This window comes from Morchella importuna (genome assembly GCF_003444635.1).
Source record: "Morchella importuna strain M04M26 chromosome Unknown Morimp01GS013, whole genome shotgun sequence".
Lineage (NCBI taxonomy): Eukaryota > Fungi > Ascomycota > Pezizomycetes > Pezizales > Morchellaceae > Morchella > Morchella importuna.
In genome coordinates this window covers 250,716-276,426 of record NW_025763410.1, presented here as the reverse complement: position 1 = coordinate 276,426, position 25,711 = coordinate 250,716, and the positions used below count along the sequence as shown (strand labels likewise).

Below are 25,711 nucleotides of genomic sequence, written 5' to 3'. Positions count from 1 at the left end.
ATTCCAATTCTAAAGGAGGGTTCCTCGGGGAGGATAGGAGGGTGAGGTAGAAATATAAAGCCACCACCCCCCACCCACCCTTACCTACTACCCAACTCAACTCGCTTTGAACATCTCGCATCATCATCATCATCATCATCACAAACCAAACTACCAAAACTATCCAAAGCTTACACATACCTTGAAGCTATGCCTTTCAGCTACTCCAAACACTTCAACGCAGGCGGTCGCGCGGGCTTCGGCGTTACGGCGAATAAGCATGGTGTCAGACCGCACTTTAGGTTCAGGTTCTGTGGGCTCAACTGCTTCCGTTGAGCTATCTAGCTAGATATTAAGGTGGGTTTTTGGTTGTTGACTTTTTTGTTTCTATGTAGCTGAGGTGGGGGTTTTGGTTGCTAACGTGGGTTTTTGGGTTGGTAGATCTACACTGATCTGATCTGCGATGCGACTAATGAGTGAACGAATTAAACGAAAAAAACGAAAAAAACCTTATTTTTCTTTCTTTTTTTGCAGCACCTGCATTTCCACGGAATTTTTTTTCTTGATGACGCGATGGAGTTTGTGTGGGCGGGTGGACGGGTTGGAATGGTACGGACGGATGGATGGATTGGTCGGCGAGATGGGCGGCCCTTTTTTTCCTCTTTGTTGATAGCATTATTACAGTTAGCCTCCTTCTTTTATACTTGATTAAAGGAATTCAACTCTCTGAGAATCATAGTATTTGCGCGATTGTTTACATGCTTATCTGAGGAAATCCTTGTCAGCTTAAAATATAAATTTATATGAGCGCAAGAGTTCAATAGCTGTGCTATCTGGTGAAGATTGCCGGTAGCTGTTGTTGAAGACTCAACTATTATTATAATGACACATCTTATAACCTCCTACTCATCTCATCTAGGACTAGCGAATTAATTGATCGTACAGCAAAGTGCGGTTTAATATACTTCCAGAAGTAGCTTGGCCCGCTGTAGACTACTAATTTGTCCACAATTTAGTAATTCCGGGTGAGAGGATAGTCCTTGTAAAGTATACTCGCAAAGTCGCAGTTAGGCCCAACCACAAGCCCAAGGCACATGAACAGCAACACCCAAAAGCTCAATGAAACTAATAAATTTAAAAACCGACAACATAAATCATAACTATCTACAAAGCTAAAAACGCTCAAACGCTCAAACGCTCAAACACTCCTCCCCCCTCAACTCTTCTCCTTCACCACCTCATCCCCATCCGCCTCCACGGCCGCCATCCTGCCCTGAATCATCGGGCCCCTCTTGCCCGTCAGATCCAAATAGATACTCTTCGCCGTATGCGCCATCGACTTTCTTCCCTCCCACAACGGGTAGACTCCGACCATCATCGTCGACAAAAACAACCAGGCAATTCCCACACCGACCCACCCCGTAAAGAACTTCTTTGAAAACACATATCCACTGCCATACATTGGGAACGGCCAGAGGATGAGCAGCGACAGCGTCATGACCACAGTGATGATGCGCGCGATCTTGGCACTCTTGGTGAGGTTCTCTTGCTCAGCGATGGAGTTATCGGAGCTCGAGGGCTGGCCGCGCAAAAGTTCAGGGTCGACGTCCGCGGCAGCGGCAATGTCGGCGTCGTCGCTCTTGCGGATGAGACGCATGGACTCATAGTCGTAGTTGTCGGCGCCGAGGGCGAAGGTTAGAAGAGGGACGAAGACGACGGGGGAGAGAAGGGCGACGACGTTACCGGCAAGCATGGGCATGCTGTGGTGGTTGTTAGTAAAATGTAGTGTCAATGATCGCGGGAACGGGTAAAAAAACTTACTTTGATCCACTGCTCTTGACGGTGATCTCACCGAACTGTACCTTGGTGGTGACAAGCCAGGCGACGAGACTGCAGGCCAATCCGAGGATGGGGGAGAAGGTGGCGGCCCATTTGTTTTGCTTCTTCCATAGGAGCGTCAATGATGCGGGGAGCACGGCGCTGGAAATCATGACTCCCATAAGAAGGTACAGGTATCCCATGGAGACACCGATATGCCATAGCAACACACTGAATCCCGCCATCACGAAACCAAAGATCACAACGCACAAGTGCGACATGTAGATCAAGCTCTTTCCGGTGGCCTTGGGGTTAACATATGTTTGGTAGACATCATATGTGAAGATACTCGAGACAGCAATAAGCTCAGCAGAGGTCGCGGAGGTAACAGCCATAAAGATCAAGACCAATGTACAAGCCGCACCTCCCTTTCCGAGAAGTGCCACGGCTGCATTCGGAAGCACCAACCCAGCTTCGACATCGATATCCGACATCCTCGCCGGAAAGCCCGGGAACGCCGGGTTGGTCTCAAGCGCCAAACAGGCAAGTCCCATTGTCGTCGCGCACAGCCACGGGATCGCGAACCATGAGAGACCACCAAGTACGTATCCGGGGAGCGCGGAGGCAGGTGAGGCGGAGATGGCTTTGTTGAAGTATCCGTTGTCGCAGAAGACGGTTCCAAAGTTGCCGACAATGTTGATGACGAAGAAGATTGCGCCCTCGGTGGATTGCATGGTGAGATATGACCCGCCGGCGTTTCCGGAGACGGGGTGGCGCTCAGCGGCTGCGACAAGGAGGTCGTAGACGGCACCAGGGGAGCCGAGGAGCGGGGAGGTGGCATATGTGGTGAAGGCAAAGATAAAGATGATGACAAGGATGACGACGGTGTGAATGTAGTCTGTGAGGAAGGTTGCCCTGTGGATTGGAGCGAGGTGGTTAGCAATATTCGTGCGAGTGCTGAGGTGTGATTGTAACTTACTTGATACCACCGAACAGAGTGTAAATAATAACACCAACAGGCAAGAGGAAACAGGCTGCAGCTGTGCTCATACCAGTCAAAGAAGTAACCACCGCAGACCCGCCAGTCAACAACATTGCCGTAACCCTGCCGCACAGTCAATACCAATCCCCCAAAGCCACTCGTATAGTAATCCACCGCAACTTACAATATATTAGTACACAGTCCAAAGAACATGAACGTCACATGCGCCCCGGCGCCATATCGCGCTCTGATAACCTCCAAAAACGTATGTGCATTGGGCGCCTTCCTCTTGAGCTCAATGGCCAGTGTCGCAAACAACAAGATCTGCACTGTCGCACCGCTCGCATACCAGAACGGGCCCGAAACTCCGTACTTGTATGCGATCCCCGATGACTGCAGGAGCGTTGCCGCCCATGTCCATGAACTTACGACGGCGGAGGCTACCAAACCGGTCTTAACAGTACGACCGGCGGTACTGAACATTTCTGAGGTTTGGACTTCATTCTGATAGCTGTTGTTGTTATGTTGTTGTCAGTATGGGTCAATGAGAGAGAGGGAAGCAAAAGGATGAGACGAACCGTTTGAGCGCCCAGGTAGTCGCAATCATACCCAAGGCGAAAAGAAAGCCGAGGCCAATGATTATCCCATACCCAAATGCCTGGGAAAGGGGGGCGGTTGTGGTCGTCATGGTAGGTTTGTCGCAGACGTTGTCTTCTCCGCCGGATCAGGAAGATATAATAAGTAATCCGGGGCTGTTAGCTTTCAGGATGGTGGGTATCGAGATCAATGAGGCCGGGCAGATCAAGAGGTTTATATATTCTGTATATTGCTGCCCCTCATAATATATTTGTATCCACATCTACACATGTAGAGTACTCTATCTGCTGCACCTCTCCCGTGACCAGGTGTCTCTATGATCCATTGCATTCCTGCTCCCGATCTTGGGAAAACCTCCCGGGGAATTCCCTCCAGTATTCCGATCTCAAAGGTCCCACCGCCATGGTGGTACTAGTTAACCAGATAGATAGAGATACACAATTAAGAAAGTGCAAATTTTATCTCCTATGAATTTCCGCGGGGGGGACACAAAGATTTCTACACTTCCTTACTCCAAACGGGAGAGATCGGTAGAAGAGAAATTGACTGATAAGACAAGAATTGATCATTGCTGTATTAGTAGAGTACTGGGAGAGAAAAATGCTAATATTAATTGCCATGCATGCACGCACTTTAAAGTTGACAAGCGAGACCGGTAGCTTAACGGCCCCCCGTCGTGATGCCCATGTCGTATTTGGGCTTATCGCATGCTTGTGGGGATTACTCTGCTGAGTAGGTAGAGCACAGTGTAGTGCAGTCGTATTGGGTTGGTAGCAGTTGAGTAGCAGTTGGTAATTAGGTTTTGCAAAGGCACGCCGTAGATAAGGACCAGCCCCAGTCAGCAGCCCTGTCGCCTCTAGAAGTAGGCAGGTAAATTAGCAGTTGGTCGGAAAAACGAAATAGTAGAGTGGCAGTAGATATGATACCCCAGATTCCACAGTTAACTGCTAGGAGAAAAAAGAAAGAAAGTAAAAGCTGCAAACCACCACAACTACCCACAATCACAAAGTCGAAGAGCAGAGTTATTCACTCCCAGCCCAAGCCACATCTCAAAGCCAGCCAGGGTCCCCACGCGAACGAAACCATGGTAGTCTCCGATTCGGCTATAGCCGCAGTCTGTAGGAGAATTGATCGAGTAACACTTCTCCCTTATCTTCTATCGCCGCCGACCAAAAGATGTACCCGATAACAATGCTATGTATTTCTGACCAGCCATCCAGCCGGCCAGCCCTATCAAAGAAGCGAGAATTTACCATCGTGTTTTTGTTCAAGCGCGTAATAACATTTAGTTGCTTGCAGTGTAACATGGCATTCTACTTTAATTGGCAGAAATTGCGAATCGAGAAGATGTAGGTATGTAGTTAACTGCAGGCAGGCAGAGAGGATGTACTGGGGAGATTGGGATTGGTGTGACACATGGCCTTTGTCATGGCCATCTCACCTCTCCCCTCCGATGTCGACGTTGAGAATTTCCGAAGGTTCATGTTTCCGTGGTTTCCAAGAGTCCACTCCTCGCTTCGGTCTCCCCCCTTCGTTCTCGGCAAGCTTAAACTGCCCCGACCATCCCGAAAGCCGTCTAGCCGCGCCTTCCAAGGCTCATCAAGCTTCGCTTGGTATGATATCGGACATGAAAAGTGGGAGCCCGCGCCCTCCCGTAATATCCACCCGGACAAACTCGGGGAGAGGGGCACACGACAATGACGGCGGAGTTATGGGGGCTTGAGATTGTGAAGGTTGGAAGATGAGTGATATTCATTACATTCGCCTCATCAGTTGGGTTGAGCGGTGTTGGTGTTGGAATAACACGGAGTGGATCGGGATTATTTGAGATTGTAACTCAGTATTTGTTTCTTTCTACGGTTCTCTAGTGGCTAGAGGTAGCGAGAATACGCTCGCGTGGTGAGGGCTTCATGAAGGAGCATTGGCTTTAGGGGAAGAATCCCCTCACCGAGAAGATACCAGCGCTAGCTAGTCAGGTACACCTGGTGTACATGGCCAAGAACACAGTTGTGTAGCTACATCAATATCGGTTAGTCGTGTAATCTACTAATCTCTACAGTGGATTTGAAGGAGTGAGTGACATCCCATGATCCCCTCATGCACCACCTCGACCCAAAACGAAATAAACATAAATTTAAGCGTGAGCAAGATCCTCGATATGCATTTTTATGCCGAATTCCAACTAGCTGCCTTTCGGCAGCACATGTTTCAATAACTGTAATAAGACCAAATTATTGGGTGCGGGAAGGGACGATGGTGATATTAATAATAGGATTAGTAGGCCGGTTTCTAGAGCTTTATACGACATAATTAAGGACAGCTTGTCACGCCACCTACATAATTCCACAGTTGTAGTATACGTAGCTGACAGTCACGTATGCTGTACGTCAGTACTTATATGTACTCTTTTGTACCTCAGTTGGTCGTTGGTTCAGGGAAGCCCTAGAGATACAGTATGCTCCATGCTGTAGATCAAACGATGGTTTACGGCGCTGAAGACGATACCTCCAAATGCTACGGCAAATCAATTATTCTTTATTTATTATGCTCTATGTAGAGATATCAATATAAACGAGGCGTAAGCCACTAAAGCAACCCCACATTGTCATCCCACGCTTTCTCAACCACCGACGTACTCATATCTCTTGGTCCCAAGCATCCTTTAAATCCACCAGAGCGCCTGTCTCTTGGTCCCAAGCGTTTCATTGAAGCTTAACCCCCCCCAGGCTTCCCAAGCTTCCTAAGCCTTCAAGCATCCAAGCACCCACTATCGATCGATAGAACTTGATTGTCTAATAGAAACCCTTATATTTCCAAGCCCAAGCTCAAGCTCAAGATCCTACATTACAACCCCTTCTCACGTGCGTGATTACCCCAAGTAACAAGTAACAAGTAACAAGTAACAAAGAAAAAGTAAAATAGACATACCAGAATATAAAAATGAAAAATAAACAAAAAATTTCTACCAAGGAGGGAAACCCTGCAAAAGGAAAAGAAAAACGAACGAGAATGATTCCATATAGCCCATGGCCATCGATAATCAATCTCTACCATGCCAGTCACCGTACGACCACACGCACAACGAAAAAAGTAAGCTTAAAAAAAGAAGGCCGGCCGGATAGGCGAGAACCCTGATCTTCCTGCAAAGAAACGCCGGCCTCCGGCGCACACCTTAATCTTCTCACCGCGCATCCCGGCAAGCAAGATGAAGAAACGATCGCAGCATTTTATTTATTTACTCCCCTACCTCCCGCTCGCCCGACTACTTATACTGCGCGGGCTGCTGATACTGCGGGGCGTTTCCCTGCGGGTACTGTTGCGGCGGAGGAGGCCCCTCCTGGTGCTGCATCTGCATGAGTTGCTCCTTATTCCTATATATCGAAATTACTAAATGTTAGCGATCGACTTACGGCGCTTCAGTTGTGAAGGTTGTGAAGGTTGTGGGTTGGGGGGTTGGGCTACGAACGTTGTTTGACGGTACGGACAGATGCCACAGCGGAGCTCCTAGAATTCGCGTTTGTCAGTTCGGTTCTAGTGGTTGGTTGGTTGGTTGGTTGTTGCTGGGTGGAGTGGTTTTTTTTTACCTCGCCCCAGCCGATGGGAACAACCGGGATAAAGCAGAACGTGAAGAAGTCCCGTTTCTTGATCGCGACGACTGAAGGATTATGGCATCTCTGCATTCACCCAAAAATGTCAGTAAAAAAAAAAGGGTTTCCCTCTCGCGCCGGGGTGGAGTGCGTAGCGCGCGAAGGTGACGCTGGTTACCAAGTACTTACTGGGCATCTAGCTCGGATATGCTCATACCCCTTGAGCGACGACGAGAAGTCCTGGGTTCCGCAAACGAAGAAGAAGAACATGGTGATCAATCAGTCAGTGGGTGATTTGAAAAAAGGGTGGCGTTTTAACTGTAGTAGTAGAGGCGTGTATGTATGCCAGTAGTGAATGGGGAATGGGGGAGCGAGCGAGCGAGCATGTCGTCGATGATTTAAGTTGGCTTGCTCCCTCAACCCCCCGGGGAGCTCTGTTCGCGCCGTGGCGTGGTGTGGCTGTGGGTTGCCGGTTTGGGGGGGTTTGCCTAGAAAGGGCTTACGACGCCTCCCAAGAGTTTTGGTGAAGTTATTTACCTAGGCCTTTCAAAGGGACGTCATCTTTTGAACTTTTGAAAGCAGCCCTTCTATGACGGAAAGAGGAGGGGTGTTTATAAATAGAATTATTTAAGCATGATAATCATTCCTACATCCTGCGTGCGTGGCTAAAAGCTGGATGGAGCCCGTCAGGGTTCCTGGGGAGGGGTTCACTAACGTTAGCTGTTTAGCTGGCCAATAGCCTGTTCACGAGCTGGGATATGTGGCTGTGGCTTGTCGTGTGAATAGCTTCAGTCAACCTCACTATGTGCGTACTGCGTAGACGCCAAGTAGTACATGTACGACGTCAAGAAAGTTCCCGAAAGGTCGTTATGTGGTAAAAGACTACAATACCACGGATTTTATATATATACCGCAAAATCTCAGTTTATTCGGACGGTTGCCAAGAGCACGGCAGAGGAGCTGAAAAATATCACCCTTAAAGGAAGAGATCAGAGCCTTTTACAGCCAACACCGCTCTTGGCAACCGTCCGAATAAACTGAGATTTTGCGGTATATCTACGATACCATACCCAAATGAATGCCACAGCGACTGAAGCTTCTTGTGTGCCTCACCATAATTGGATAAATACAACTTAGCACATTATCAACAATGCATGGCGGTGCACTCCAAGGCCTAAAAGACACCCCCCACTTAATTCAGCACTTCCTCAGTCGGAAGCTGGTTAAAGGTTGAGGATCGAGGGTCGAGGGCCGAAGGTCGAAAGTCGCAATGTCAATATAAGGTGGCAGCTGATTGACGGTTTTCCTGTCGCAATAATTAACTAGGATTCATTCAATAAAACCCTCTTCGAACCCTACTGATCACCAGTGTAAAGCTGGGCAAAGTCCCACCTGCTGTGGCATTCATTTGGGTGTGGCATCGTAGATACACACGAGAAAATTCCGTGGCATTGTAGTCTTTTACTGTTTTATTAAAGCAGACGCCGAGACGGAGTGCCCTTGGATGTAATAAGTAGATTTCTTTCCCTATCCCCCTCAACCTTATCTGCAATCAATGGATCTTTACTATCCGCCCCAGCAACCACTGTTCGAGCAACAGGTCCGGTAGCATAGTAGCATAATGTGCTTCCATCGGGTAGCTGTAGGAACCATTGCCGGAAGAGATGGGGTTCGAATCCCCCCGGGCGCTGTTGAATTGCTTCTTAGCAATATTTTTTTTTCTTATTTTTTTTTTTTACCCTCGCTACGGAAAGGTAGGAGAGGACGAGAAACGTTAATTGCAATGGATTAAGGACGATAAAGTACTTCTTGCGTGTCTATTTCTCTCCCATGGCGGAAGATAGATCGACTCTTCTTCTGCCTCCTCCCTCCCTCAGTCACCGTCCCCCCCCCCCCCCCCCCCCCCCCCGAATAATGAGGGCTCTACAAGACATCGCTAGCCTCACTCCGCGCCCATCTCTCTCCAAACTACCTACAGCAATTAATAGAAATCTAATCGACAAAAAGAATCATTATTGCCACAGAGAGATAGCTTTTTCTACTCTATGGCAACGAAAGGGAGCCGGCCCACAGGAACGATGATGGTTCCAATTATATACGTATTCACACTTCTCTTCGTCAAGGCGTGCACAGCCTCCACGAAAAATACCGAGGGGACGGACTAGATATTGTGTTACAGCGTGAGATAAGGGATATGTGTTGTGGTGTGTGTATGATTACAGAATCATGAAAGATCACTCGCCCCTCAACACCTCTAGCAAAATCACTGATATATCCAGATACAGGTTTCTCAGAGGCGACACCCCAAAGGACAGCGGCAACACCCAAGGAGGCATTTCCGTGTAAAGAGCGAGGGGCTAGCATAACTAACATAAACAAGCGTCAGCGACTGCTTTCTAATTCATTTCTCTAAAAAAAAACGGTCCTCGTTGAATTAAAATACATTTTTCGGTACATACATATCCGCCCATTATACCGATAAGAATTTCCCGATCCCGATAAGTACTCCCAAATCCAGTCCCAAGCCGAAACTAAATGTAAATAAAACTGAAGGAAAGAAAAACGAAACAAAAAAACAAGAGACCCTCCCAAGAAAGAACAAGAAAATATAAAAAAAGAGAGAAAAAAATAACAAGCCAAATTGCTTGTAAGTCAACTCCAGCGGGATTGGGTTAGTGAGAAGATGTTAAATCAACTCTACCTCATCCATACTCGCCTCGCACTCCCCAATTGCAGCCTAGCTCAGCAACAAGGTCTATTGGGGAGACGAAAAAGAATAAAACGGTAAGAATAAAGAGAGTGAAAAGAAATTCGTGTGTGGCAGCGACGCGTTAAGCATTAATCCTAAGCCTTTACTCCTTATTTTACTCGTCCTCCGCCGCGCCCTCCTTCTCCTTCTCTAGCAGCTCCTCCATCGACTGGAATATCGACTCAGTAGGTAACCTTGTGATATTCTCATCAAACACAGGCCCAATTGACGACATCCATTTCTTTCTCCTCTCCATGAGTGTGCGCGCCGCCTCGCCGATACCAATACGTGCCTGGGCAACACCAACACCATTGGGAGCCGACTTCTTCTTCTTGGTAGCCTTCATGTTACGCGTGCGTTTCGAGTATGCTTGTTCGACCTGATTTCAACTGGGTTAGCTTTTTGTAGATAAAGTAGAGAGAGGCGGGGAAACAAACCTGTTTGTCCAAATCGTCCAAAATAGTTGCATACTCCTGGTGCGCCAACTGTTCCTTCAGATGCTCCGCAATCCGCGCCTTCCTCGCGCCATTGATAAGACTCTGATCCCGGAGCTGTTTTTGCAGCTCTCGCAGCTTTGCACTGACGTCATCGTCTTCCCGGGCCTTCCAGTCGGGCTCGCTATTTGTGCCAAGCAAGCCTATGTACTGCATTTCCTTCTGTAATCGCTCTTCTAGTGTGTAGTAGTCTGATTTTCCTGTAGGCACCTTCCATCCAGGTTGTGTAGCCTCTGGCATGGTAGTTGCAGAGGGTGCCGAGGGCGCCGAGTCATGGGTCGGTGTTTCTGGTTCTGGGGCCGAATCAACGGTTCCTTCTTCGGGTATCATTGCGGCCATTATGCGGGATAGTAATGGTCCGCATGAAATTTCCTCTTTTTCAAGAACGTCATCGCTCAAAGCGTCAGAGCTGCCCTTTGGTACATTGGGATTTTTATTACTCGATGGGGCAGGAGACGCGAAGCCTCCGTCCTCGGCTGCCCATACTTCAGAGTAGTGTTGGCCTAGTGTAGGCATGATGTATGGTGTTACCCTATCCCCCCTTTCCCTGAGGAAGCCGAGGTCTTCTTCTGAGAATGGGCGGAAATAAGGGTCGATGTATGTGTTGAATGTGTTCATGGCGACCTGGTTCGACGGCTTCGCTTTGGAGAAGTCCTCGTCGGGAGGATCGCCGGGACCTAGGTCTGTCAGGTCTACGGTGGGGAAGCGGGTTACGGAGAATGCTTTCGCCTTCTTCTCGTAGGGCCATCCTTCGGTTGATGTGGGGATTTCATAGATGGTGGGATCATCGTCTAAGGTTTCTAGTACTGTAAATGGGGGAGCTGGAGCTGGCTGATGTTCGGCGTCTGAAGTACGGGATTTCGATGGAGATGTGCTAGTACGTGAGGGTGATTCGCCTTTGTGTTTCTTCCTTTTCTCTAATGGGGCATCAACGCAAGTTAACATCGTCGTTGACACGTAAATCACAACCCGCCCATATGAAGCTGACCTAGCAACAACGGCCCCCCTATACTTGTTTTGACTGACCTTTGATATCTGATGGGCCCTGATCTGTGGCTTGATGCGCGCCAACAGCCAGGGGCCTCTTTCCATCCCCAGACTTCTTTTCCTTTCTCTTCCGGTCCTTATCCTCCTTGACCTTATCCCGCTCCGCCTTCTTCTCGCGCTCCTCCTCATCCTCTGCTGCCTTCCGTTTCCGCTCCTGCTGCTCCTGCTCCAGTTCCATCTTCTCCTGGCGTTCCTTCTCTTCGATCTTCTTCTGTTCAATCTTGCTTGACAGATCCCTCAGCGACTTGTTGCACACCCGACCCCTCCCCTTCGCATTCGAGTCCAGCGTCAGCAGCTCCGAGCGTAGCGACGAGAGGTTTGTCGACGTGGGTATTGACGACGAGTCCGATGACGAGTTATTGACGTACTTCTCCAGCACCTCGTCGTAGTTGACACGTAGATTCCCGATCGCCTCTGTGGACAGGTGCGTGATTTCCGAGAAGGCACTTGTGGAGGCCGGTGTGGTGTTCCTGCTTCGTGAGCGACGTTGTGAGCTAGCTCCTCCAGGGCCGCCGCCGCGAGTCTTGCCTTTGCCTTTCCCGCCTTTCCCGGACATTGTACCGGGAGGGTGAGAGGATGGGAGGAGGGGGGCGACAAGCTACAGTGGTTTTAAGGTATCTGTAGGTTTCTGCTGGTTGTGGGAGGAGGAGGGGGGGGGGGGGCGCGGGTAGTGAAGGGTTTTTTTTCTGTTATGTTCTGGATACCGGTGAGAGGGAATGAAGAGGGGGGGAGTTTATTTTGACAAAACGCGACTGGGGGGGGCTGGGTGGTTCGGTCTGGGTGGGGTGTGGGAAAATCAGTTGTGGAGATTCATAATGGCGTAAATCGGGGAGACGACGTTGATGGTGGTTTGATGTCCGCCAAGGCCAGTGTAGCGCACTCTAGGAGCGGTTTAGCCTGATGGTGGCGCTAAGCTCAAAGACGCGCTTCCTTTTAAGCTAGCTTAGAGCCTGTCTTCGAGCTAGCTGTCTGTTCGTGTTCCCTAGGCTCCGCGTGTTATCATATCGCGATGATCTATTATGCTGTCTGGTCTGGCGGCTGTCTGTCTGTCGCCACCGCTGTGCTGCCTGCACTGCTGGACATCATACGTAGGGGGTGCATGGCCTGCAAGCAATTCAGCTATGACATTGACGATGCTGGGAAAGAAAAGAAAAACGGGCAGATAAGACAGCTGCAGGACGGCGTCTTGTGAACTGTATAAAGACTCTCGCATCTCTCTCACTCAAAAAGTGGCAATCGCAACCCCGCCGGTGGTGGCGAGAGCTTAAAGGGGCCGTCATGTCATGTCAGCGTCCTGATGAAAACCGCGGCTCGAGCCCAGGCGGCATTTACAGATCGCATTCTCAAATTCTCATATAGAGTAGGGTTTACTCTTCGTCATCTTCCGGGTATCATCTCCTATTGGTACATAGTTTGGACCCTTTTTTATGTTTGTTGCTGGGAGCCAATCATGTGTCAATGTTTGATTTGACATGAAATGAAATGGGGACTGCGAGGCGAGGGACGGATGTAACGTTGTGTATGTAGGGACTGAAAATAGCTTCAGATCAGTCGTACATGCGTAGAATGACATCAAGGAGAGATGGGACTTACGTATATATATAGGTGCGGTGCATGTCTTCCTAATTGTGTGGCCCTCGAAATGAATTGTCAGGTAGTACGGTAGGGTTGTTTGCGTTTGCTCTATATATGCGCACTGTCCTTGTGTCAAGGAGACACTTACAATTGGTCCTTCCTATAGAAAGGAGCAATGCACGCAAATAGAAACAGCACACAAGGAAGGAAACCCATGCTCAAGCCTGTGCTGGGTTCGTTTTCCTTTTTGATCGGGGAGTGAGTGATCGCGGGTCGCAATGATAAGTCCGGGGGGATCGAGGGCATTGAGCTTATCTCAGGCGTTTGTTCTGGGATTTATTTCTAGAACCCTCTATTCCCTGCTTTACCAGAATGCTTCCGTGGAGCTGCAGCTGGTGGGAGAAACGAAGGGCACGGGACAATCTCAGGACAGGATACTGCGGTTTGTGCGATTACTGTGAGATCACGGCTGGCACGTCGTGTAACTGGAAGCTTTTGGTTGGTTCATAGGATATCACTCGGTTGAGAAATTACCAAGAAATGAAGGGAGAGGAGGGAAAGAGAAGCGGTGCGGCTGAATAGACGAGGTTTGGTGGCGATGATCTGGCCGGAGTGGCACGTTTTAAGTGATATAGAGCTGCTTGATGTAGGTAATCGAGAAATCTCGGGGTTTGGCAAAGCGGGTAATGATAGAACCAGCCAGAATCGTGCTTCTCACTAAATCTCCTTCCCCCTTTTTAGATACACATCGGCCAACGCCAACTAACACCCTCTTAGTTTTCGGAACAACAACTAATCATACAGAAGCACCGAATTCGCGCCGAAAAGCCTTCTATACCTACTCCATCTTAAGCTGCACTTAGCCACGGCTCCCCACACCAAGCACTCCCTACCTATTCCCTTAGAGAAAACGCTCGCCCTTTACCAAATACGAGTAGTACAATGGCCGATAGGATTATTGCGGAAACAAGGGTTGGCGAGCGTGCTAAAAAGGCCTAGCGAGTATCAAAATTCGTGAATTTACTAGCAAATCGTCCCAAGTTCGGAGATTTTTGGTCGAGTGCTGAAGCTGAAGCCTGTGTGAAGCCCGCCTAAAGCACGCTTGAAGTTCTTCTTCACTTAATCGCAGCCCTCACCTGCCTGTGCGGCCTCATGGCCCACAGAGCTCGCCAACCCCTGTTTCGCAATAGTTCTACTGATCATTGTATAGTGGGCCACGTCGACTAGAAGAACATAGCTCCCCATAGTAAGAAGGAAAAGCACCAAGTACGAAGCCATGATAGCGAGGCGAGGACCAAGAAACCAGGGGGGGTGTTAGATTATCTCGCCCGGGATTGACTGGAAAAATAAAAGGGGACTGACCTTTACAGAACTCCAAGAGAGGGACTGCACGGTGTACATTGACGAGGGGTAGAGTACCCGCTCATAATTTGCCCTGGGTATGAATGGTATTTGAGGCGCCAGCGGCCGGCCGGCGCCAAGAATGGTGAGGGTCGTCACGGCCGGAGATAGCAGATCAAAGAGCCATACATCTCCCCAATAAAGCCAGCTAAGCGTAATATTTGAGTATATTTTTCAACGCTGACATAGGCAGTGGTTGTCGAGTGATAATCTATGATTAAACGAGGTGCTGTGTATAATCGCATCCCCGATATTATTGTCTTGCAGATTTTCTACTAAATCAACCAGAGCTTCTCGAAAGTAGGTGTCATTATGTGCAGGCCCTTCAGTATTATTAAGTCCCAAATCACAACTTATCACTCGACCAGCCGGCCCAGCAGCAACTTGGCGCTAGCGACTTCCCGTCGACGACCGCAAGTACGCCCTAAACCCGCACTCATCAGTCTTTATCACCCAACAGTCTACCACATTCTTAGAGTGCGGTGATCAAAAAGATACACCCAACAACACAGCCACCATACTTCAAAACCACTGGAAGTGCTGGCCATTCAAGCATTTGCCCTCTGGTCATTGGAGACTTGCTCCCTAGCTACGGTTGGATTCACCGCGCAACCGTATCCAGCGCCTGAGAGAATTTGGCCGGTTCCGTCCAGTGCTAAATGCCTCACAAGGCGTTTTCACCACCGCCTCACGCAGCTGACCCCGCTCCACCTATTCGGAACACGTCCGCATCTCGCCGCTTCAGGAAGACCGTCTTATTTGCGGGCGGCTTCGATAGTGCGGGGAGGGGAGGGAGAGGCTTACTTAGAGCATGCCGGTGGCATGATTGACGGGTCGCCAAATCCCGAAATGTCGGAGATCCAATTAATGCGCTTTAATACTTCTTTCCCATCACTCTCACCAACCTCTACTTTCCCGGCTGCTCCTATTTCTCCACTGAGACGCCTAGAGATTGGCAGGAGGGGTGGAATCTTTTATTTGTGGCAAGTCATTGCGGTTGCTGTTAACGTTTCGTTATGTAGTTTGGACGCGGTCCCAAACCACCCGTACTCCTGTCTTGGAGCCACTTTGTTCTCCAAGCTGTATATATAAAGAGAGAGCCTTCTTTCTCTCTTCTTTTTTCTAATCATCAGTTCGTACAATACGTTTATGTCTTCGGTTCTCTTATTGCTTCAAAAGATCATTCAGAAAACTAAATTGTGTTCAGCATGTGGAAGCTTCCTGCGCGTTACTCTCACCGGCGGGCGGCCACCTCTAGAACTTATACTTTTGACCCAGGAAATGCAGTCGAGGATACGATTGTGCAATTGACCTCTCCACAGGCGAATCAAGGGCCAGACTTATTGTTATGCCAGTCTGGATGGGCTTTATTATTTCCTGACCGACCAGGCTGGGTCCGCATAAATCCAAGCTTATAAACCCATTCAGGCCCGGCAACCATTTTGGCCAAGTGTGCACATATGCACTGAGAGAATGCGGGGTCTATATGGAACCAGGACCCCACCATCCTCAAAAGGCTTGATTCACGCCGCGCACTGGGTCAAACTACTCTATGTCGACCACCGGATCACAATCCACACCCATCTTTGTCGACCCCCCACGCAGACTCCCGTACTATGATGTATTTAGAGTAGGCTTCACCTCTCCTGGGCTACGCTGAGCTGGCATATCATCATCCCCCGTGCAGTAGAGAATCCGCACTATTCAACCCAGGGAAACACAGCCGAAGATATCCGACGCCTGAGACTTTTCTTCTCACAGCTTATCTGCCAAGAAGGGATAAGCTTTTCGCCCTGCTGCACCTAGGGCGTGGCAGCGTTAGTTGCTGCTGCGGGTTAAGCTTTTGCTAAGCTCCTTTTGGCGGGAGGAAGGGGCAGACAGGTCTGACTCGGACACGTGGTTGGGGCACCACTATCTCCTCCTCTTCGTGTGCAGGTTCCAATTGGATTGAAAGAATCCACCGAAGACGAGCGGATTGAGCAGTCACAGTGTCGTTACCAGAGTTCTGTACGCAAGGCTGGATCTCTTGTACCCTCGGGCCCCGATTCATGCCACTGTGTATTCGCACGATTGAAAACTGGGGCTGCTAGTCGGGCACATGCCTTGACACTCTTGCGATGGTGCTCACGCGCCAAATTACTCGCATCGTCCACAGCATGTCTGAGTGATTTACGATGTGTTTACACACACACACATAAAAAAATACATAAACAGACTGGGAACAGCCATAAGAAAAGCTTGTTACTCCTCAATCTGGTTCGCCTCCTCCCTAATTTCCCAGTCCATCTATCCATCCCCGCGGCACAGTAAAATAGGGGAGGGGGGCATCCAAAACTGCACTTGATTGATTGATTCCTTCCCATTTTTTTCTTTTTGCACACACACACTCTCTCTTTCACCCCCCGACTGATCCGCGGGAATTCGGAGCCCGGGTGGACCGGCACCGGCACACCGAGCCTATCTGTTATCTAGCTGCATCGGACAACAAACTCCATGGCCAGCTGCAGCGAAGGGTGCCCTACTACATGTAACTTATATGTAAGTATGGACTCGTGCTCGCGGGTGCTAGTGTTTGCCAGCAAGAATAATACCAACAATGCTGATATTGAAAAAAATGTTGGACGGGAAATTTTGCATGCGGGTGGACGTCTGTAGATGTGTCTCCGACGTTGAAGGGTTCTTTTCCGCGCGCAGGAAAGTGCAAATCTTTCGATGCAGAGGCGGTATACATACCTACCCACTACATTGAACTATCGGAGTTGTTCCGAAAGTTGTGTTTTTTTTTCTTTTTCCTTTTCCTGTGCTTGCGGGCGGCTAGGTATTTGTTGCGGAACCGTGACTGTTGTTCATCATCGGTGGGGAAATTTCCACACTGTCCTGTCTGTCTGTGTTGTTGCACTTGCAGAGAGAGAGAGTCGAGTGCTCGAGCATGCAAACAGAGTGATACCCCATGATCCACGGTTTTCGTTTTCAGGCAAATTCCTTCGGGAAAATTCCTTCAGATGCGGGGGTTTTGTCAATAGAGTTTTCTAGATTATATACTCTACAGCAAGCAAGCAAAGGAGGACTAGCAACAACATACCTGGGAATGATAACCGCGCGGGGTGGGGGGCTATGTACTTATTTTTATTTATTTATTTTATTTTTGGACCTTCATTCCTTCGATAGAGAACAGACCCGTCCTGATACATCGAATTTGATTGATCCTAGCGGGAGAGGTCTCTGCATGTCACACTGTCCAAAAATGCGGAAAAATCGGCAATACTGACGTCGACAAGGTAGGGTGTTGCAGCCAGCTGATGATCCCTTTGTCTGTCTGAGTGAGGCAAGACAAGACATGGCCAGACAGCCAGGCAAGGGGGAAACGGAACGGAAGAGAAAAGAAAAAGAGTCTTCCAATTTGCCCAAGAAACCCAAGAAACCCAAGAAAACGATTCCCATCAAGATGGAAAATGATGGAATAGCTCTTTCCCTCCCCCAAACAGCTCCTTACTTGGATTGGAAGGTGATAAGCAAGCTACACGTAGAGACAGGCTCGGTTGTTGTTGAAGCCAAGCGTTGCCAAGTAGAGATCTCCTTGGATCCGCTCGGCAGCTAAGCCTGTCCCAGTTACCGGTGTCTCAAGTGTCACGAACATACCAGGGACGCTCGCCCTTTGGCGTACGCAAGGGATCAAGTCACTTTTGCTAGCGAGTCTTGTCTGAGCCTGACGGCAAGGCCGAGTTACCCGGCGGTAGCAGCAGTAGATTCGAAACGAGAGAAGAAAGGGTGGGAATGCATGGGAGAGTGAGCGAGTGAGGGAGTGAGGGAGAGAGGGTGGACGCAGCAAGTCACCAGCACAGCGTGGGTGGTGGAGCTGTTATTACGTACGAGTTTGATCAATTGAATTTTGCAGGTCCTGTCGAGAGATGCCAGGCAGACTGTTAGCTGGTGCTGGTAGAAAGTATTTATGCGCATGTACGGCACTCTAATCTGTTACGGCCCAATGTGCCCTAGGTACTCTACTTACGTCCTACTCTTTCTACCATACCAAGAGAATTCTGGCAGCAAAGTGAGGTTTGGAACAAACTAGGCTCATGTAGGTGGGTATCATGAGATTAACGTTACAGAAGACTAGTACTACAGGGTCCCGTCTTTACTGACTGACTGACTGACACAGATAGGACCCCAGTAGGTACAGACAAGACCCTCCGGATTCGCCTATCACCACCACTACCACCACTATCTACCACCACAGCGGAAAGGAGAAGATTGCCGAGGGGAACAAAGAGCACAAGCACAGGGAAAGGTCACTGAAGGAGAGGGAGGGGATAAACATCATTCGGGTATAGCAGAATTGATCACCAAGACATCCGGCGCCATACCTACGCGTCCAAGCCCCTCCTCACAGATCTTGGGAGCTAAAGAGGGCGAGGCTACTTTTCCAACATCACCACCACCACCACTCAACTCTTTCCTTACATCTCTCCCCTCCCCACTTCACAAACTACATACCTCGCTTCTGCCCTCCCATACTGCGGGGGATTGCTATTCGGTTTTTAGATCGACTACTGCCGGCTGTGTTGAATCGTGAGTTGCCCTGGGTAGCTTTCTTGTCACGGATCTAGACGACTTATTGGGCACCATTCATTTGTGTGCGCCTCATTTTCGAGCACCCCACCACCACCACATCATCATTCCCGACCGTTATTACAGCCTTCTTCCATTTTCTTTCCCTTTCCTTTCCCGTGAACAAACACCACCCACATCGGTGCTACTACTACCATTCTGTGCGGACAAACAGCAGTACCAGTATAATATTTCGTTATCTTTTATATACTGTGCTGTTGCCACAGAAATTCGAAATCTCGTACCATCGTTGCTGTTTGCACCCATCAAGGTTCCATTGTCCGTTTACCATTCTCCAACCTTCATATTATCCATCCCCCAGCACCGTCGTCGCAACCATAGATACTTTCAAGCCCTGAAGTCGAGGCTCTCCGAGCCGCAAAAATAATTACCGGTCATGTGTGAGTGCTACCACCTGCCTACTGCTTGTCTGACTGCCTTTCTGCCTGCTATGATATGATATATATTACGCCCTTTTATACCCATCAGGAACCAAAAAGGGAGCTGGGTTTCCTTGGCGCTAATCAAAAGGGAACCACCTTCCTGTGTAGCCGCGGATAGTTTCCACGCCTCCGTCCTCATCCTCCCAAACCCTCAATCATCGAGTCCAGAGCACCTGGCCGAGATCCCCAGAGTCAATGTCCGTAATAGAGATAGAGCTTCCCCTATGTGGGGGCAGGCAGGACCTCTCCTTTGGAAAAAACCAACCCATCGCTGATCTTATTGCTTTCCCCAGGGAAACATCACGTTCGCGACCGACATTGCGACCGGCATCCTGACGCTGTACACTGGGGAAGCCGCGCGGGGCGACGAGGTTAGCGGCCTGCTCTACGTGCCCTCCGTAAACGAGACGACGCTGTGTCCCGACCTGTCCATGCTCCCGGCAAACGTCACGCACAAGGACGACCTGCCCAACGCAAACTACGACCTGATAGGCTTCGCGCCGTGGATCTCGGGCAACTGCAGCGAGCTCTTCCTGAAGGCTGCGCGGCAAGAGACGTCATCGGTGAAGGGCTTTGTGTTCTTCACAACCTCGGAAAATGATCCGATCCCGTCAAGAAGTGACCCCATGTGGGCGGGCATCTCGTATAAGAACATTGACTTTCCGATATACGCCATCAGAGGCCATGATGGGTATCCGTTGATGGACAAGGTCGCGGAGTATTCGGGAAACATGAGTGATGCGTGGGAAGCCCGGAACCTGACTAATTACTACAATTCTAGCGACTACGCACGGGTCTACATGGAGGTCGATACTGGTAATTTGGCCCTTCTCAACTCTTTTACCCGCCAGCTTGCTGAACTGTTAAACTTCTAGGCCAACGAATCCCGCTCCCGGGACTATGGCTATTCCTTCTGGTGGTCCTCGCAGTCCTCATCGTCATTGTCGGCCTAACCTCCCTCAGCATGCACTGGCTGCAATACCAGCACCGCCAGCGCCTCCGCCGCCGCGTTGCCAGCGGCCAAGTCGACCTCGAAGCCCTCGGCATCAAGCGCCTCTCCGTCCCCCGCAAGATCCTCGACCAATTCCCCCTCCGTATCTATGTCGCCGAGGCCCCCGCCCCCACCAATGACCCCATCAGCCCGCTCCCGCCTGTGCTCAAACCGCCCCCACGGCGCTTTGCCGCGCCCGACCCACCCCTCCCGCCGACCCCCGTCACGCGCCGCCCGCCACAGTACAGACACCTCGACACTACCCTCCAGCGCGGATACTCACAGACACAGTGCCCAATCTGCCTCGAGGACTTTGCGAACCAGACGACGCTGGTGCGCGAGCTCCCGTGTCTCCATGTGTTCCACCCGGAGTGTATCGACCCCTTCCTGGAGACGCAGTCGTCGCTGTGCCCGCTGTGCAAGACGTCCACGCTGCCGCAGGGATATGTGCCCACGACACTCACGAACGCAACGGTCCGCCGCGAACGGAACTTGAGGAGGATGCGTGCCCGGGTGGACACTGGCGGTGGGCGCTGGTCACGGTTATGGGGGCGCGGTGGTAACGATACGGAGGCTCGTGCTTTGCCGCCGGTGGTTGAGATGCGGGAGAGCATTGTGGCGGCGCCGGTGAGGAGGTCTACTGTGAGTGGTGGTGGTGGTGCGGGGGAAAGAAGCAGTTTGCAGCCACTGACGCCACCGTCGCATGAGGATGAGATAGCAGAGGTGAATGCGCGGCCGAAATGTATGTGCCCGAATACGTGTGCTGGCTTATGCGTGAATGCTGGTTCATGATGTGTTGACTCGAAGTCTTCATTTTTAGGGAAGCGAGTGTTTAGTGTGATATTTCCTGGCTTTCGATGAGATTTGATTTTGATGAGGACCCATCCGTGCAATGATTTTTCTTTGCTGATGATGCATTTGTTTTTTATGACCTCTGTTTTTTTTGCTTGCTATTTGCTTGTTCATCTATCGCCCTTTTTTTATTATATGGGGTTTTCCCCTCTATCGTTATTCTGATTTTAAAGGAGCGGCTGTTTTTCTTCGTTTTGGCTTTCATATTTGTTTTTAACGTTTGGATCCCAGGTTCTTATTTTTTCCGGCGCCTTATCCGTCTTTCCCCACTCTTATATACCTTCGCTGTTATAATTCATTCATGCACGCATCTAGGATACCTAACTATCGTTATGTCACGCCGTAGGTTCTGTCGCTTTTTGTATCATATACTTTTGCTTTTCCTTCCTTCCAATTTTGGCCCTTTTTTGTTTTCCTGTTTATATACTACAATTTGCTTTTTTTTCACATCTTTTTTTAAGAGGAGCGGGAGGGCAGGGACGGGGACGGGGGAAGAAATAGCATTATGGGCGTTATTCTTATTTAATACTGGGATTTATTGATATTGATCTGTGTGATATGGGGGGCCGCCGGGGGCTAGCTACGTACTTGAACCTGAAGAACAAAATGAAACGATATTATCTCACTTACTGGTTAATTAGTTGGCTGTGAGTTAGTCAGTGCCATCAATCATAAGTATAGCCAGTAAATAGATAGCTGTACATCAAACATCAAACCCGAAATTAAAGAAACCACTAAAAAGAAAGAAAAAAAAGTATTTACAATAAATACCGTGATGTGCCATACCTAAAAACCAAAGCTTAACTCTTCAGCTGCTCAATTGCACTCTGCAGCGCCTGTATCCGGCCCTCGACCCACGCCTGATTCCACACCTCAATCTTCCCGCCCAGAAACGTCGTATTCCCCGGCGTAAGCAGCAGCAGCCCCCTCGCCGCCGTGATATCCTTCAGCACCATCTACACACATACCTCAATTAGCACCAGCACCCCCCACCACACACACACAAAACACAAACACCACACAAACCTTTGCGCCAATCGCCATATCGCCCTTAACCCCCTCCACCGCCTCCAACTCAACAGCATACACCCTCCTCCCCCCCGCATCCTCCACCAACACCTTACACGGCCCCGTCTTCCCCGCCCTCGCGATTGGCGCCGCCCTCGGCGCCTCCCCGTCCTCCCCCGGCACCACCCTCACCACCTCCCGCCCGCGCACCACCTCCCCACGCGCCGCCATCTCAAGCCTATCCAGCTGCTCCATGCGGCTCAAGCCCACGTCCTCCACGGCCACAACCTGCACCGCGATCGGCCCCGCCAGCACCTGCGCCTGCGTGTCGGCGTCGTGGATGCTGGGCGGGAAGCAGAGGTTTGCGTGCGGCTGCAGCGACTCGGTGATGTCGGAGGCGAGGATGCGGAACTTGAGGGAGGCGAGGAGCGCGGCGCCGGTGGGGAGGCGCTGGGTGGTGAGGGTGTGGGAGAGCCATGTGGGGCGGAGATGGAGGTTCAGGGACGTGCGGAAGTGGGAGAGGAGGGTGTCGATGTTGAGGGGTGCGGGTGGCATTGTATCTGGGATATATGATGTGTGTTTGGTGGTGGCGGTGGTGGGGGGAGGAGGAGGAGACGCGTTGAGGTGGTGGGGTGTCACGTGGGTGCGTGTTGCGGGAGAGCAGGGGTTTCTTTGGCAGCGTTAGTAGCCTTTTCATAAGTTGTGTCCACGATGTGCTCTCAGGTGCAAGCAGTGATCTTCAGATAACAAGGTTCCCCCTCCAGGGGTCTAAAAACAGGGTTTCTGTGGCTGGGCAAGCCAATAGGACTCCTCCCATATTTCTACAATAATCTTACCGCAAGCTGTACTAAACTTCAATAGTGTAGATCCCTCCCTCAATATCGCTTCAGATTAACAGGGGAATACCCATTACGCGCAGAGTATCAGCTTACGACTGCAACATGCAGCCCCACTATCATTGTCTCAGACAGCAATATATCAATTACTGCTGAACATCTGAACAACCCCGTTCTAAGCTACCGCTCGACTCCACACCATGGAGCCTTTAACTACTTATTCCTAATACCAAACGGGCCAGAGATACTTCAGCAGGTCTATTTCATCAACACCCTTTGAGTTTTCTGCCTGGCGCGTAATCATGAGACATCACTCGCAGTAACTCGTTGATAATTTGACTACCATACAGTATATTGCCTGGATATACAGCTCAAGCTAAGTCCGCAGTCCAGCCTGGGGCGATACTGTAGCCTTTATCTCACTTTTTCAGTTTTGACGTGATGTGATTATGTATCCAGTCGATGTCTGGGGTTTGGTATGCATCACAGACTATCACTCGCAGCCCGCGCGCCCACCAGTGCTCGCATTCTCCTAGCTAATCATAAGCCAGAAATCTGTACCTCGATAGTATCCACGCGTGGCACTATTAAAGCGTATTGGAAAGAAAGGGATATCACCAGCTAGATGATGGGGAGGATGACAGCAGGCAAGCACTTATCGCCACCGTATGATATATGCATACGATAGAGAAGCATGATCATGGTCATGGTGATTTAGAGACAGCTCCGCAGAGGCACACATATAGAGGGCGAGACCTTGTAGCAACTAGCTCAGCCAAAAAGGAGGTCGATTCCAAGAGTCAAGTACCATGCCAGACGAAAGAAACACTCTCCCACATTGGCTCCAATTTTTTAAGCCTAGAAGTTATGCTAGTATAGTATGGTATCAAAAGCATGGCTTCAAGAAAGGCGTGGTTCATTCCGACCTCTAGCAAAAACCCTCTCATTCGTAATAGATGACGCATTCAGCGTACCGAGACTCCCTAGAGAGTGAAAAAGCTCGAGAACGCGGAATCGTTGCCACTTAGCCGTACTAATATCCGTCGTCAATGGCATCACAGTCTATCACTCGGTCAGCTTCACGCCCGGTCGTAGTCCAGGAAGAATAGAATTGACCAAACCAAACAGCCTCCATCGGGCGGAGAGTGGGTACATGTATGTGGAGGTTAAGGTTTAGAGCATCTTAGCGCGTGCCAACCCCAATCCTAGTTCGTCAAATCTAGGCGAAAAGGGAGGATGTTGAAACAACAAGGTATTCGTTTACTTTTATCTCTGCCTACAATCATTTAACTTTTCTTTCCCTCCTACCACATTTTTGAACCTCAAACAACACCAGCCCCCCGAGGACATCCCAACAACAAACCACTCAAATAAACACTCCCCTATAGTCCCAACGCCGCCACACTCTTCGGATCCCCAAACTCAAAGGTATCAAACCCCAGTCCCAAGTCCCCTAGGTACGCCGTGTACTTCGGCATACTTCTCGCCAAGCCCATCCTAAAATACTGGTGATACCCGACCCCGATCGCCTCTACCGGGCTCTTCCCATTATTATAATCCGACCCTCTACTTGTCTCACTAACCACCGTCCACACCTCTCCGCTTCCGGGCCGGATAACTCTCTCTCCCCAGGGCACGTCCTCACCGCCGTTATACGTCGCCCAGTACTCCCACCCGGCAATCAAGCGTGTATTATTGTGCGTGAAGAAGTTCGTCTGCACGCCTCCAATCTTGCCCTGGATGAGCGCAGTGAGGCCCATATAGCTCACGGCCCTCAGCGTCCCCATCGGGTGTCCCTGGTCCCTGCCCATCTCCGTCACCTGGCCATAGTAGTCCGGCTTCGCGCTGATCTGGATGGAGATGGCATAGTCCAGCGTGATATCCGGGTGGTCGCCCACCGTCGCCTGGTGCACCATGGTATTATACAGCTCTGCGTCCTCCGCGAATACGGCCAGCGCCATGACAGCAGAGTTCCCGTATGCGCCCTGATTCATGAAGAAGTCTGCGCCTGACAGGCCGTCGCTGTCGGTCCACGGCTGGGCGCGGATGCGCTCAAACATGCCAAGATAATTGGCGGTGTCTGTGGATGTCCAGCCGGATGCTGGAGATGCGCGGAGGATCTCGGCGGCAGCCGTCATATAGGCCATTCCCTCGCCGCCTTGGATTTGCTCGTTGAGGTAATTGAGTGTTGTGGACCACGCACGGATCACAGTGAGGGACCTGTCGAGCCAGGTGGTGTTGCCGGTGGCATACCAGCCCAAAGTCATAATGTAGGCGGCTTTCCCGTCAGTCTGGAGAGGAATATTGTGGCCGTCGTCGCCGGCCCAGATGACCTCTGCGTAGGGACCGCTCATGGACCATGTTGAGGATTTGAGGAAGTTGCATTTGGAGATTACACTAGTGAGGGCGTCGGTGAAGGGAGAGGGGCCAGCGGAGATCTGAGATTGGATGCGGTTGAGAGAGGCGCATGAGTGGTAGATCCCAGGGTGGGTAAAGCCATTCGATGTGGTTTGAACGCAGGTTGGGAGCGCAGCACGGGAGGTGAGGGGATGGGCGAGGGCAGAACTGGCCAGGAGGAGCGTAGAAATGAGGGGACGCATGAAGACCATTGTGAATGGGAATATGGAGCTGATGGTTTAAAAACTGTTCCTGCGGGTTTTCTAGGAGATTATATAGAACCTCTCGTGGTTAGAATAGATCCATCTAGATCTATGAATGATCAACTCGAGCTATGAACTCTGCTC

The 25,711-nt window shown here is 50.2% G+C and overlaps 7 protein-coding genes across 7 annotated transcripts; 1 reads left to right on the top strand and 6 right to left on the bottom strand.

Moving 5' to 3' along the window:
- Positions 1 to 1,195: 1,195 nt before the first annotated feature.
- Positions 1,196 to 3,467, bottom strand: LAJ45_04995 (uncharacterized protein; the record flags this gene model as incomplete). Its single annotated transcript, XM_046114569.1, has 5 exons — positions 1,196 to 1,739; positions 1,801 to 2,712; positions 2,777 to 2,902; positions 2,964 to 3,290; positions 3,358 to 3,467. The coding sequence occupies 5 exons, from the start codon at positions 3,465 to 3,467 to the stop codon at positions 1,196 to 1,198; spliced, it is 2,019 nt and encodes a 672-aa protein (XP_045972118.1).
- Positions 3,468 to 3,874: 407 nt separating this feature from the next.
- LAJ45_04994 (uncharacterized protein) lies at positions 3,875 to 4,424 on the bottom strand (the record flags this gene model as incomplete). Its single annotated transcript, XM_046114568.1, has 4 exons — positions 3,875 to 3,922; positions 4,009 to 4,232; positions 4,303 to 4,323; positions 4,376 to 4,424. 4 exons carry the CDS (start codon positions 4,422 to 4,424, stop codon positions 3,875 to 3,877), a joined length of 342 nt encoding a protein of 113 aa, XP_045972117.1.
- A 2,214-nt stretch (positions 4,425 to 6,638) lies between these two features.
- Positions 6,639 to 7,233, bottom strand: LAJ45_04993 (uncharacterized protein; the record flags this gene model as incomplete). The annotated part of the gene is made up of 4 exons (XM_046114567.1): positions 6,639 to 6,747; positions 6,843 to 6,880; positions 6,961 to 7,050; positions 7,153 to 7,233. 4 exons carry the CDS (start codon positions 7,231 to 7,233, stop codon positions 6,639 to 6,641), a joined length of 318 nt encoding a protein of 105 aa, XP_045972116.1.
- A 2,594-nt stretch (positions 7,234 to 9,827) lies between these two features.
- LAJ45_04992 (uncharacterized protein) lies at positions 9,828 to 11,809 on the bottom strand (the record flags this gene model as incomplete). Its single annotated transcript, XM_046114566.1, has 3 exons — positions 9,828 to 10,091; positions 10,150 to 11,123; positions 11,233 to 11,809. The coding sequence occupies 3 exons, from the start codon at positions 11,807 to 11,809 to the stop codon at positions 9,828 to 9,830; spliced, it is 1,815 nt and encodes a 604-aa protein (XP_045972115.1).
- Positions 11,810 to 19,234: 7,425 nt separating this feature from the next.
- LAJ45_04991 (uncharacterized protein) lies at positions 19,235 to 21,132 on the top strand (the record flags this gene model as incomplete). Its single annotated transcript, XM_046114565.1, has 5 exons — positions 19,235 to 19,238; positions 19,389 to 19,477; positions 19,574 to 20,096; positions 20,156 to 21,013; positions 21,092 to 21,132. The coding sequence occupies 5 exons, from the start codon at positions 19,235 to 19,237 to the stop codon at positions 21,130 to 21,132; spliced, it is 1,515 nt and encodes a 504-aa protein (XP_045972114.1).
- Positions 21,133 to 21,923: 791 nt separating this feature from the next.
- Positions 21,924 to 22,686, bottom strand: LAJ45_04990 (uncharacterized protein; the record flags this gene model as incomplete). Its single annotated transcript, XM_046114564.1, has 2 exons — positions 21,924 to 22,079; positions 22,150 to 22,686. 2 exons carry the CDS (start codon positions 22,684 to 22,686, stop codon positions 21,924 to 21,926), a joined length of 693 nt encoding a protein of 230 aa, XP_045972113.1.
- Positions 22,687 to 24,349: 1,663 nt separating this feature from the next.
- Positions 24,350 to 25,576, bottom strand: LAJ45_04989 (uncharacterized protein; the record flags this gene model as incomplete). The annotated part of the gene is made up of 1 exon (XM_046114563.1): positions 24,350 to 25,576. The coding sequence occupies one exon, from the start codon at positions 25,574 to 25,576 to the stop codon at positions 24,350 to 24,352; it is 1,227 nt and encodes a 408-aa protein (XP_045972112.1).
- Between the last annotated feature and the right edge of the window lie 135 nt (positions 25,577 to 25,711).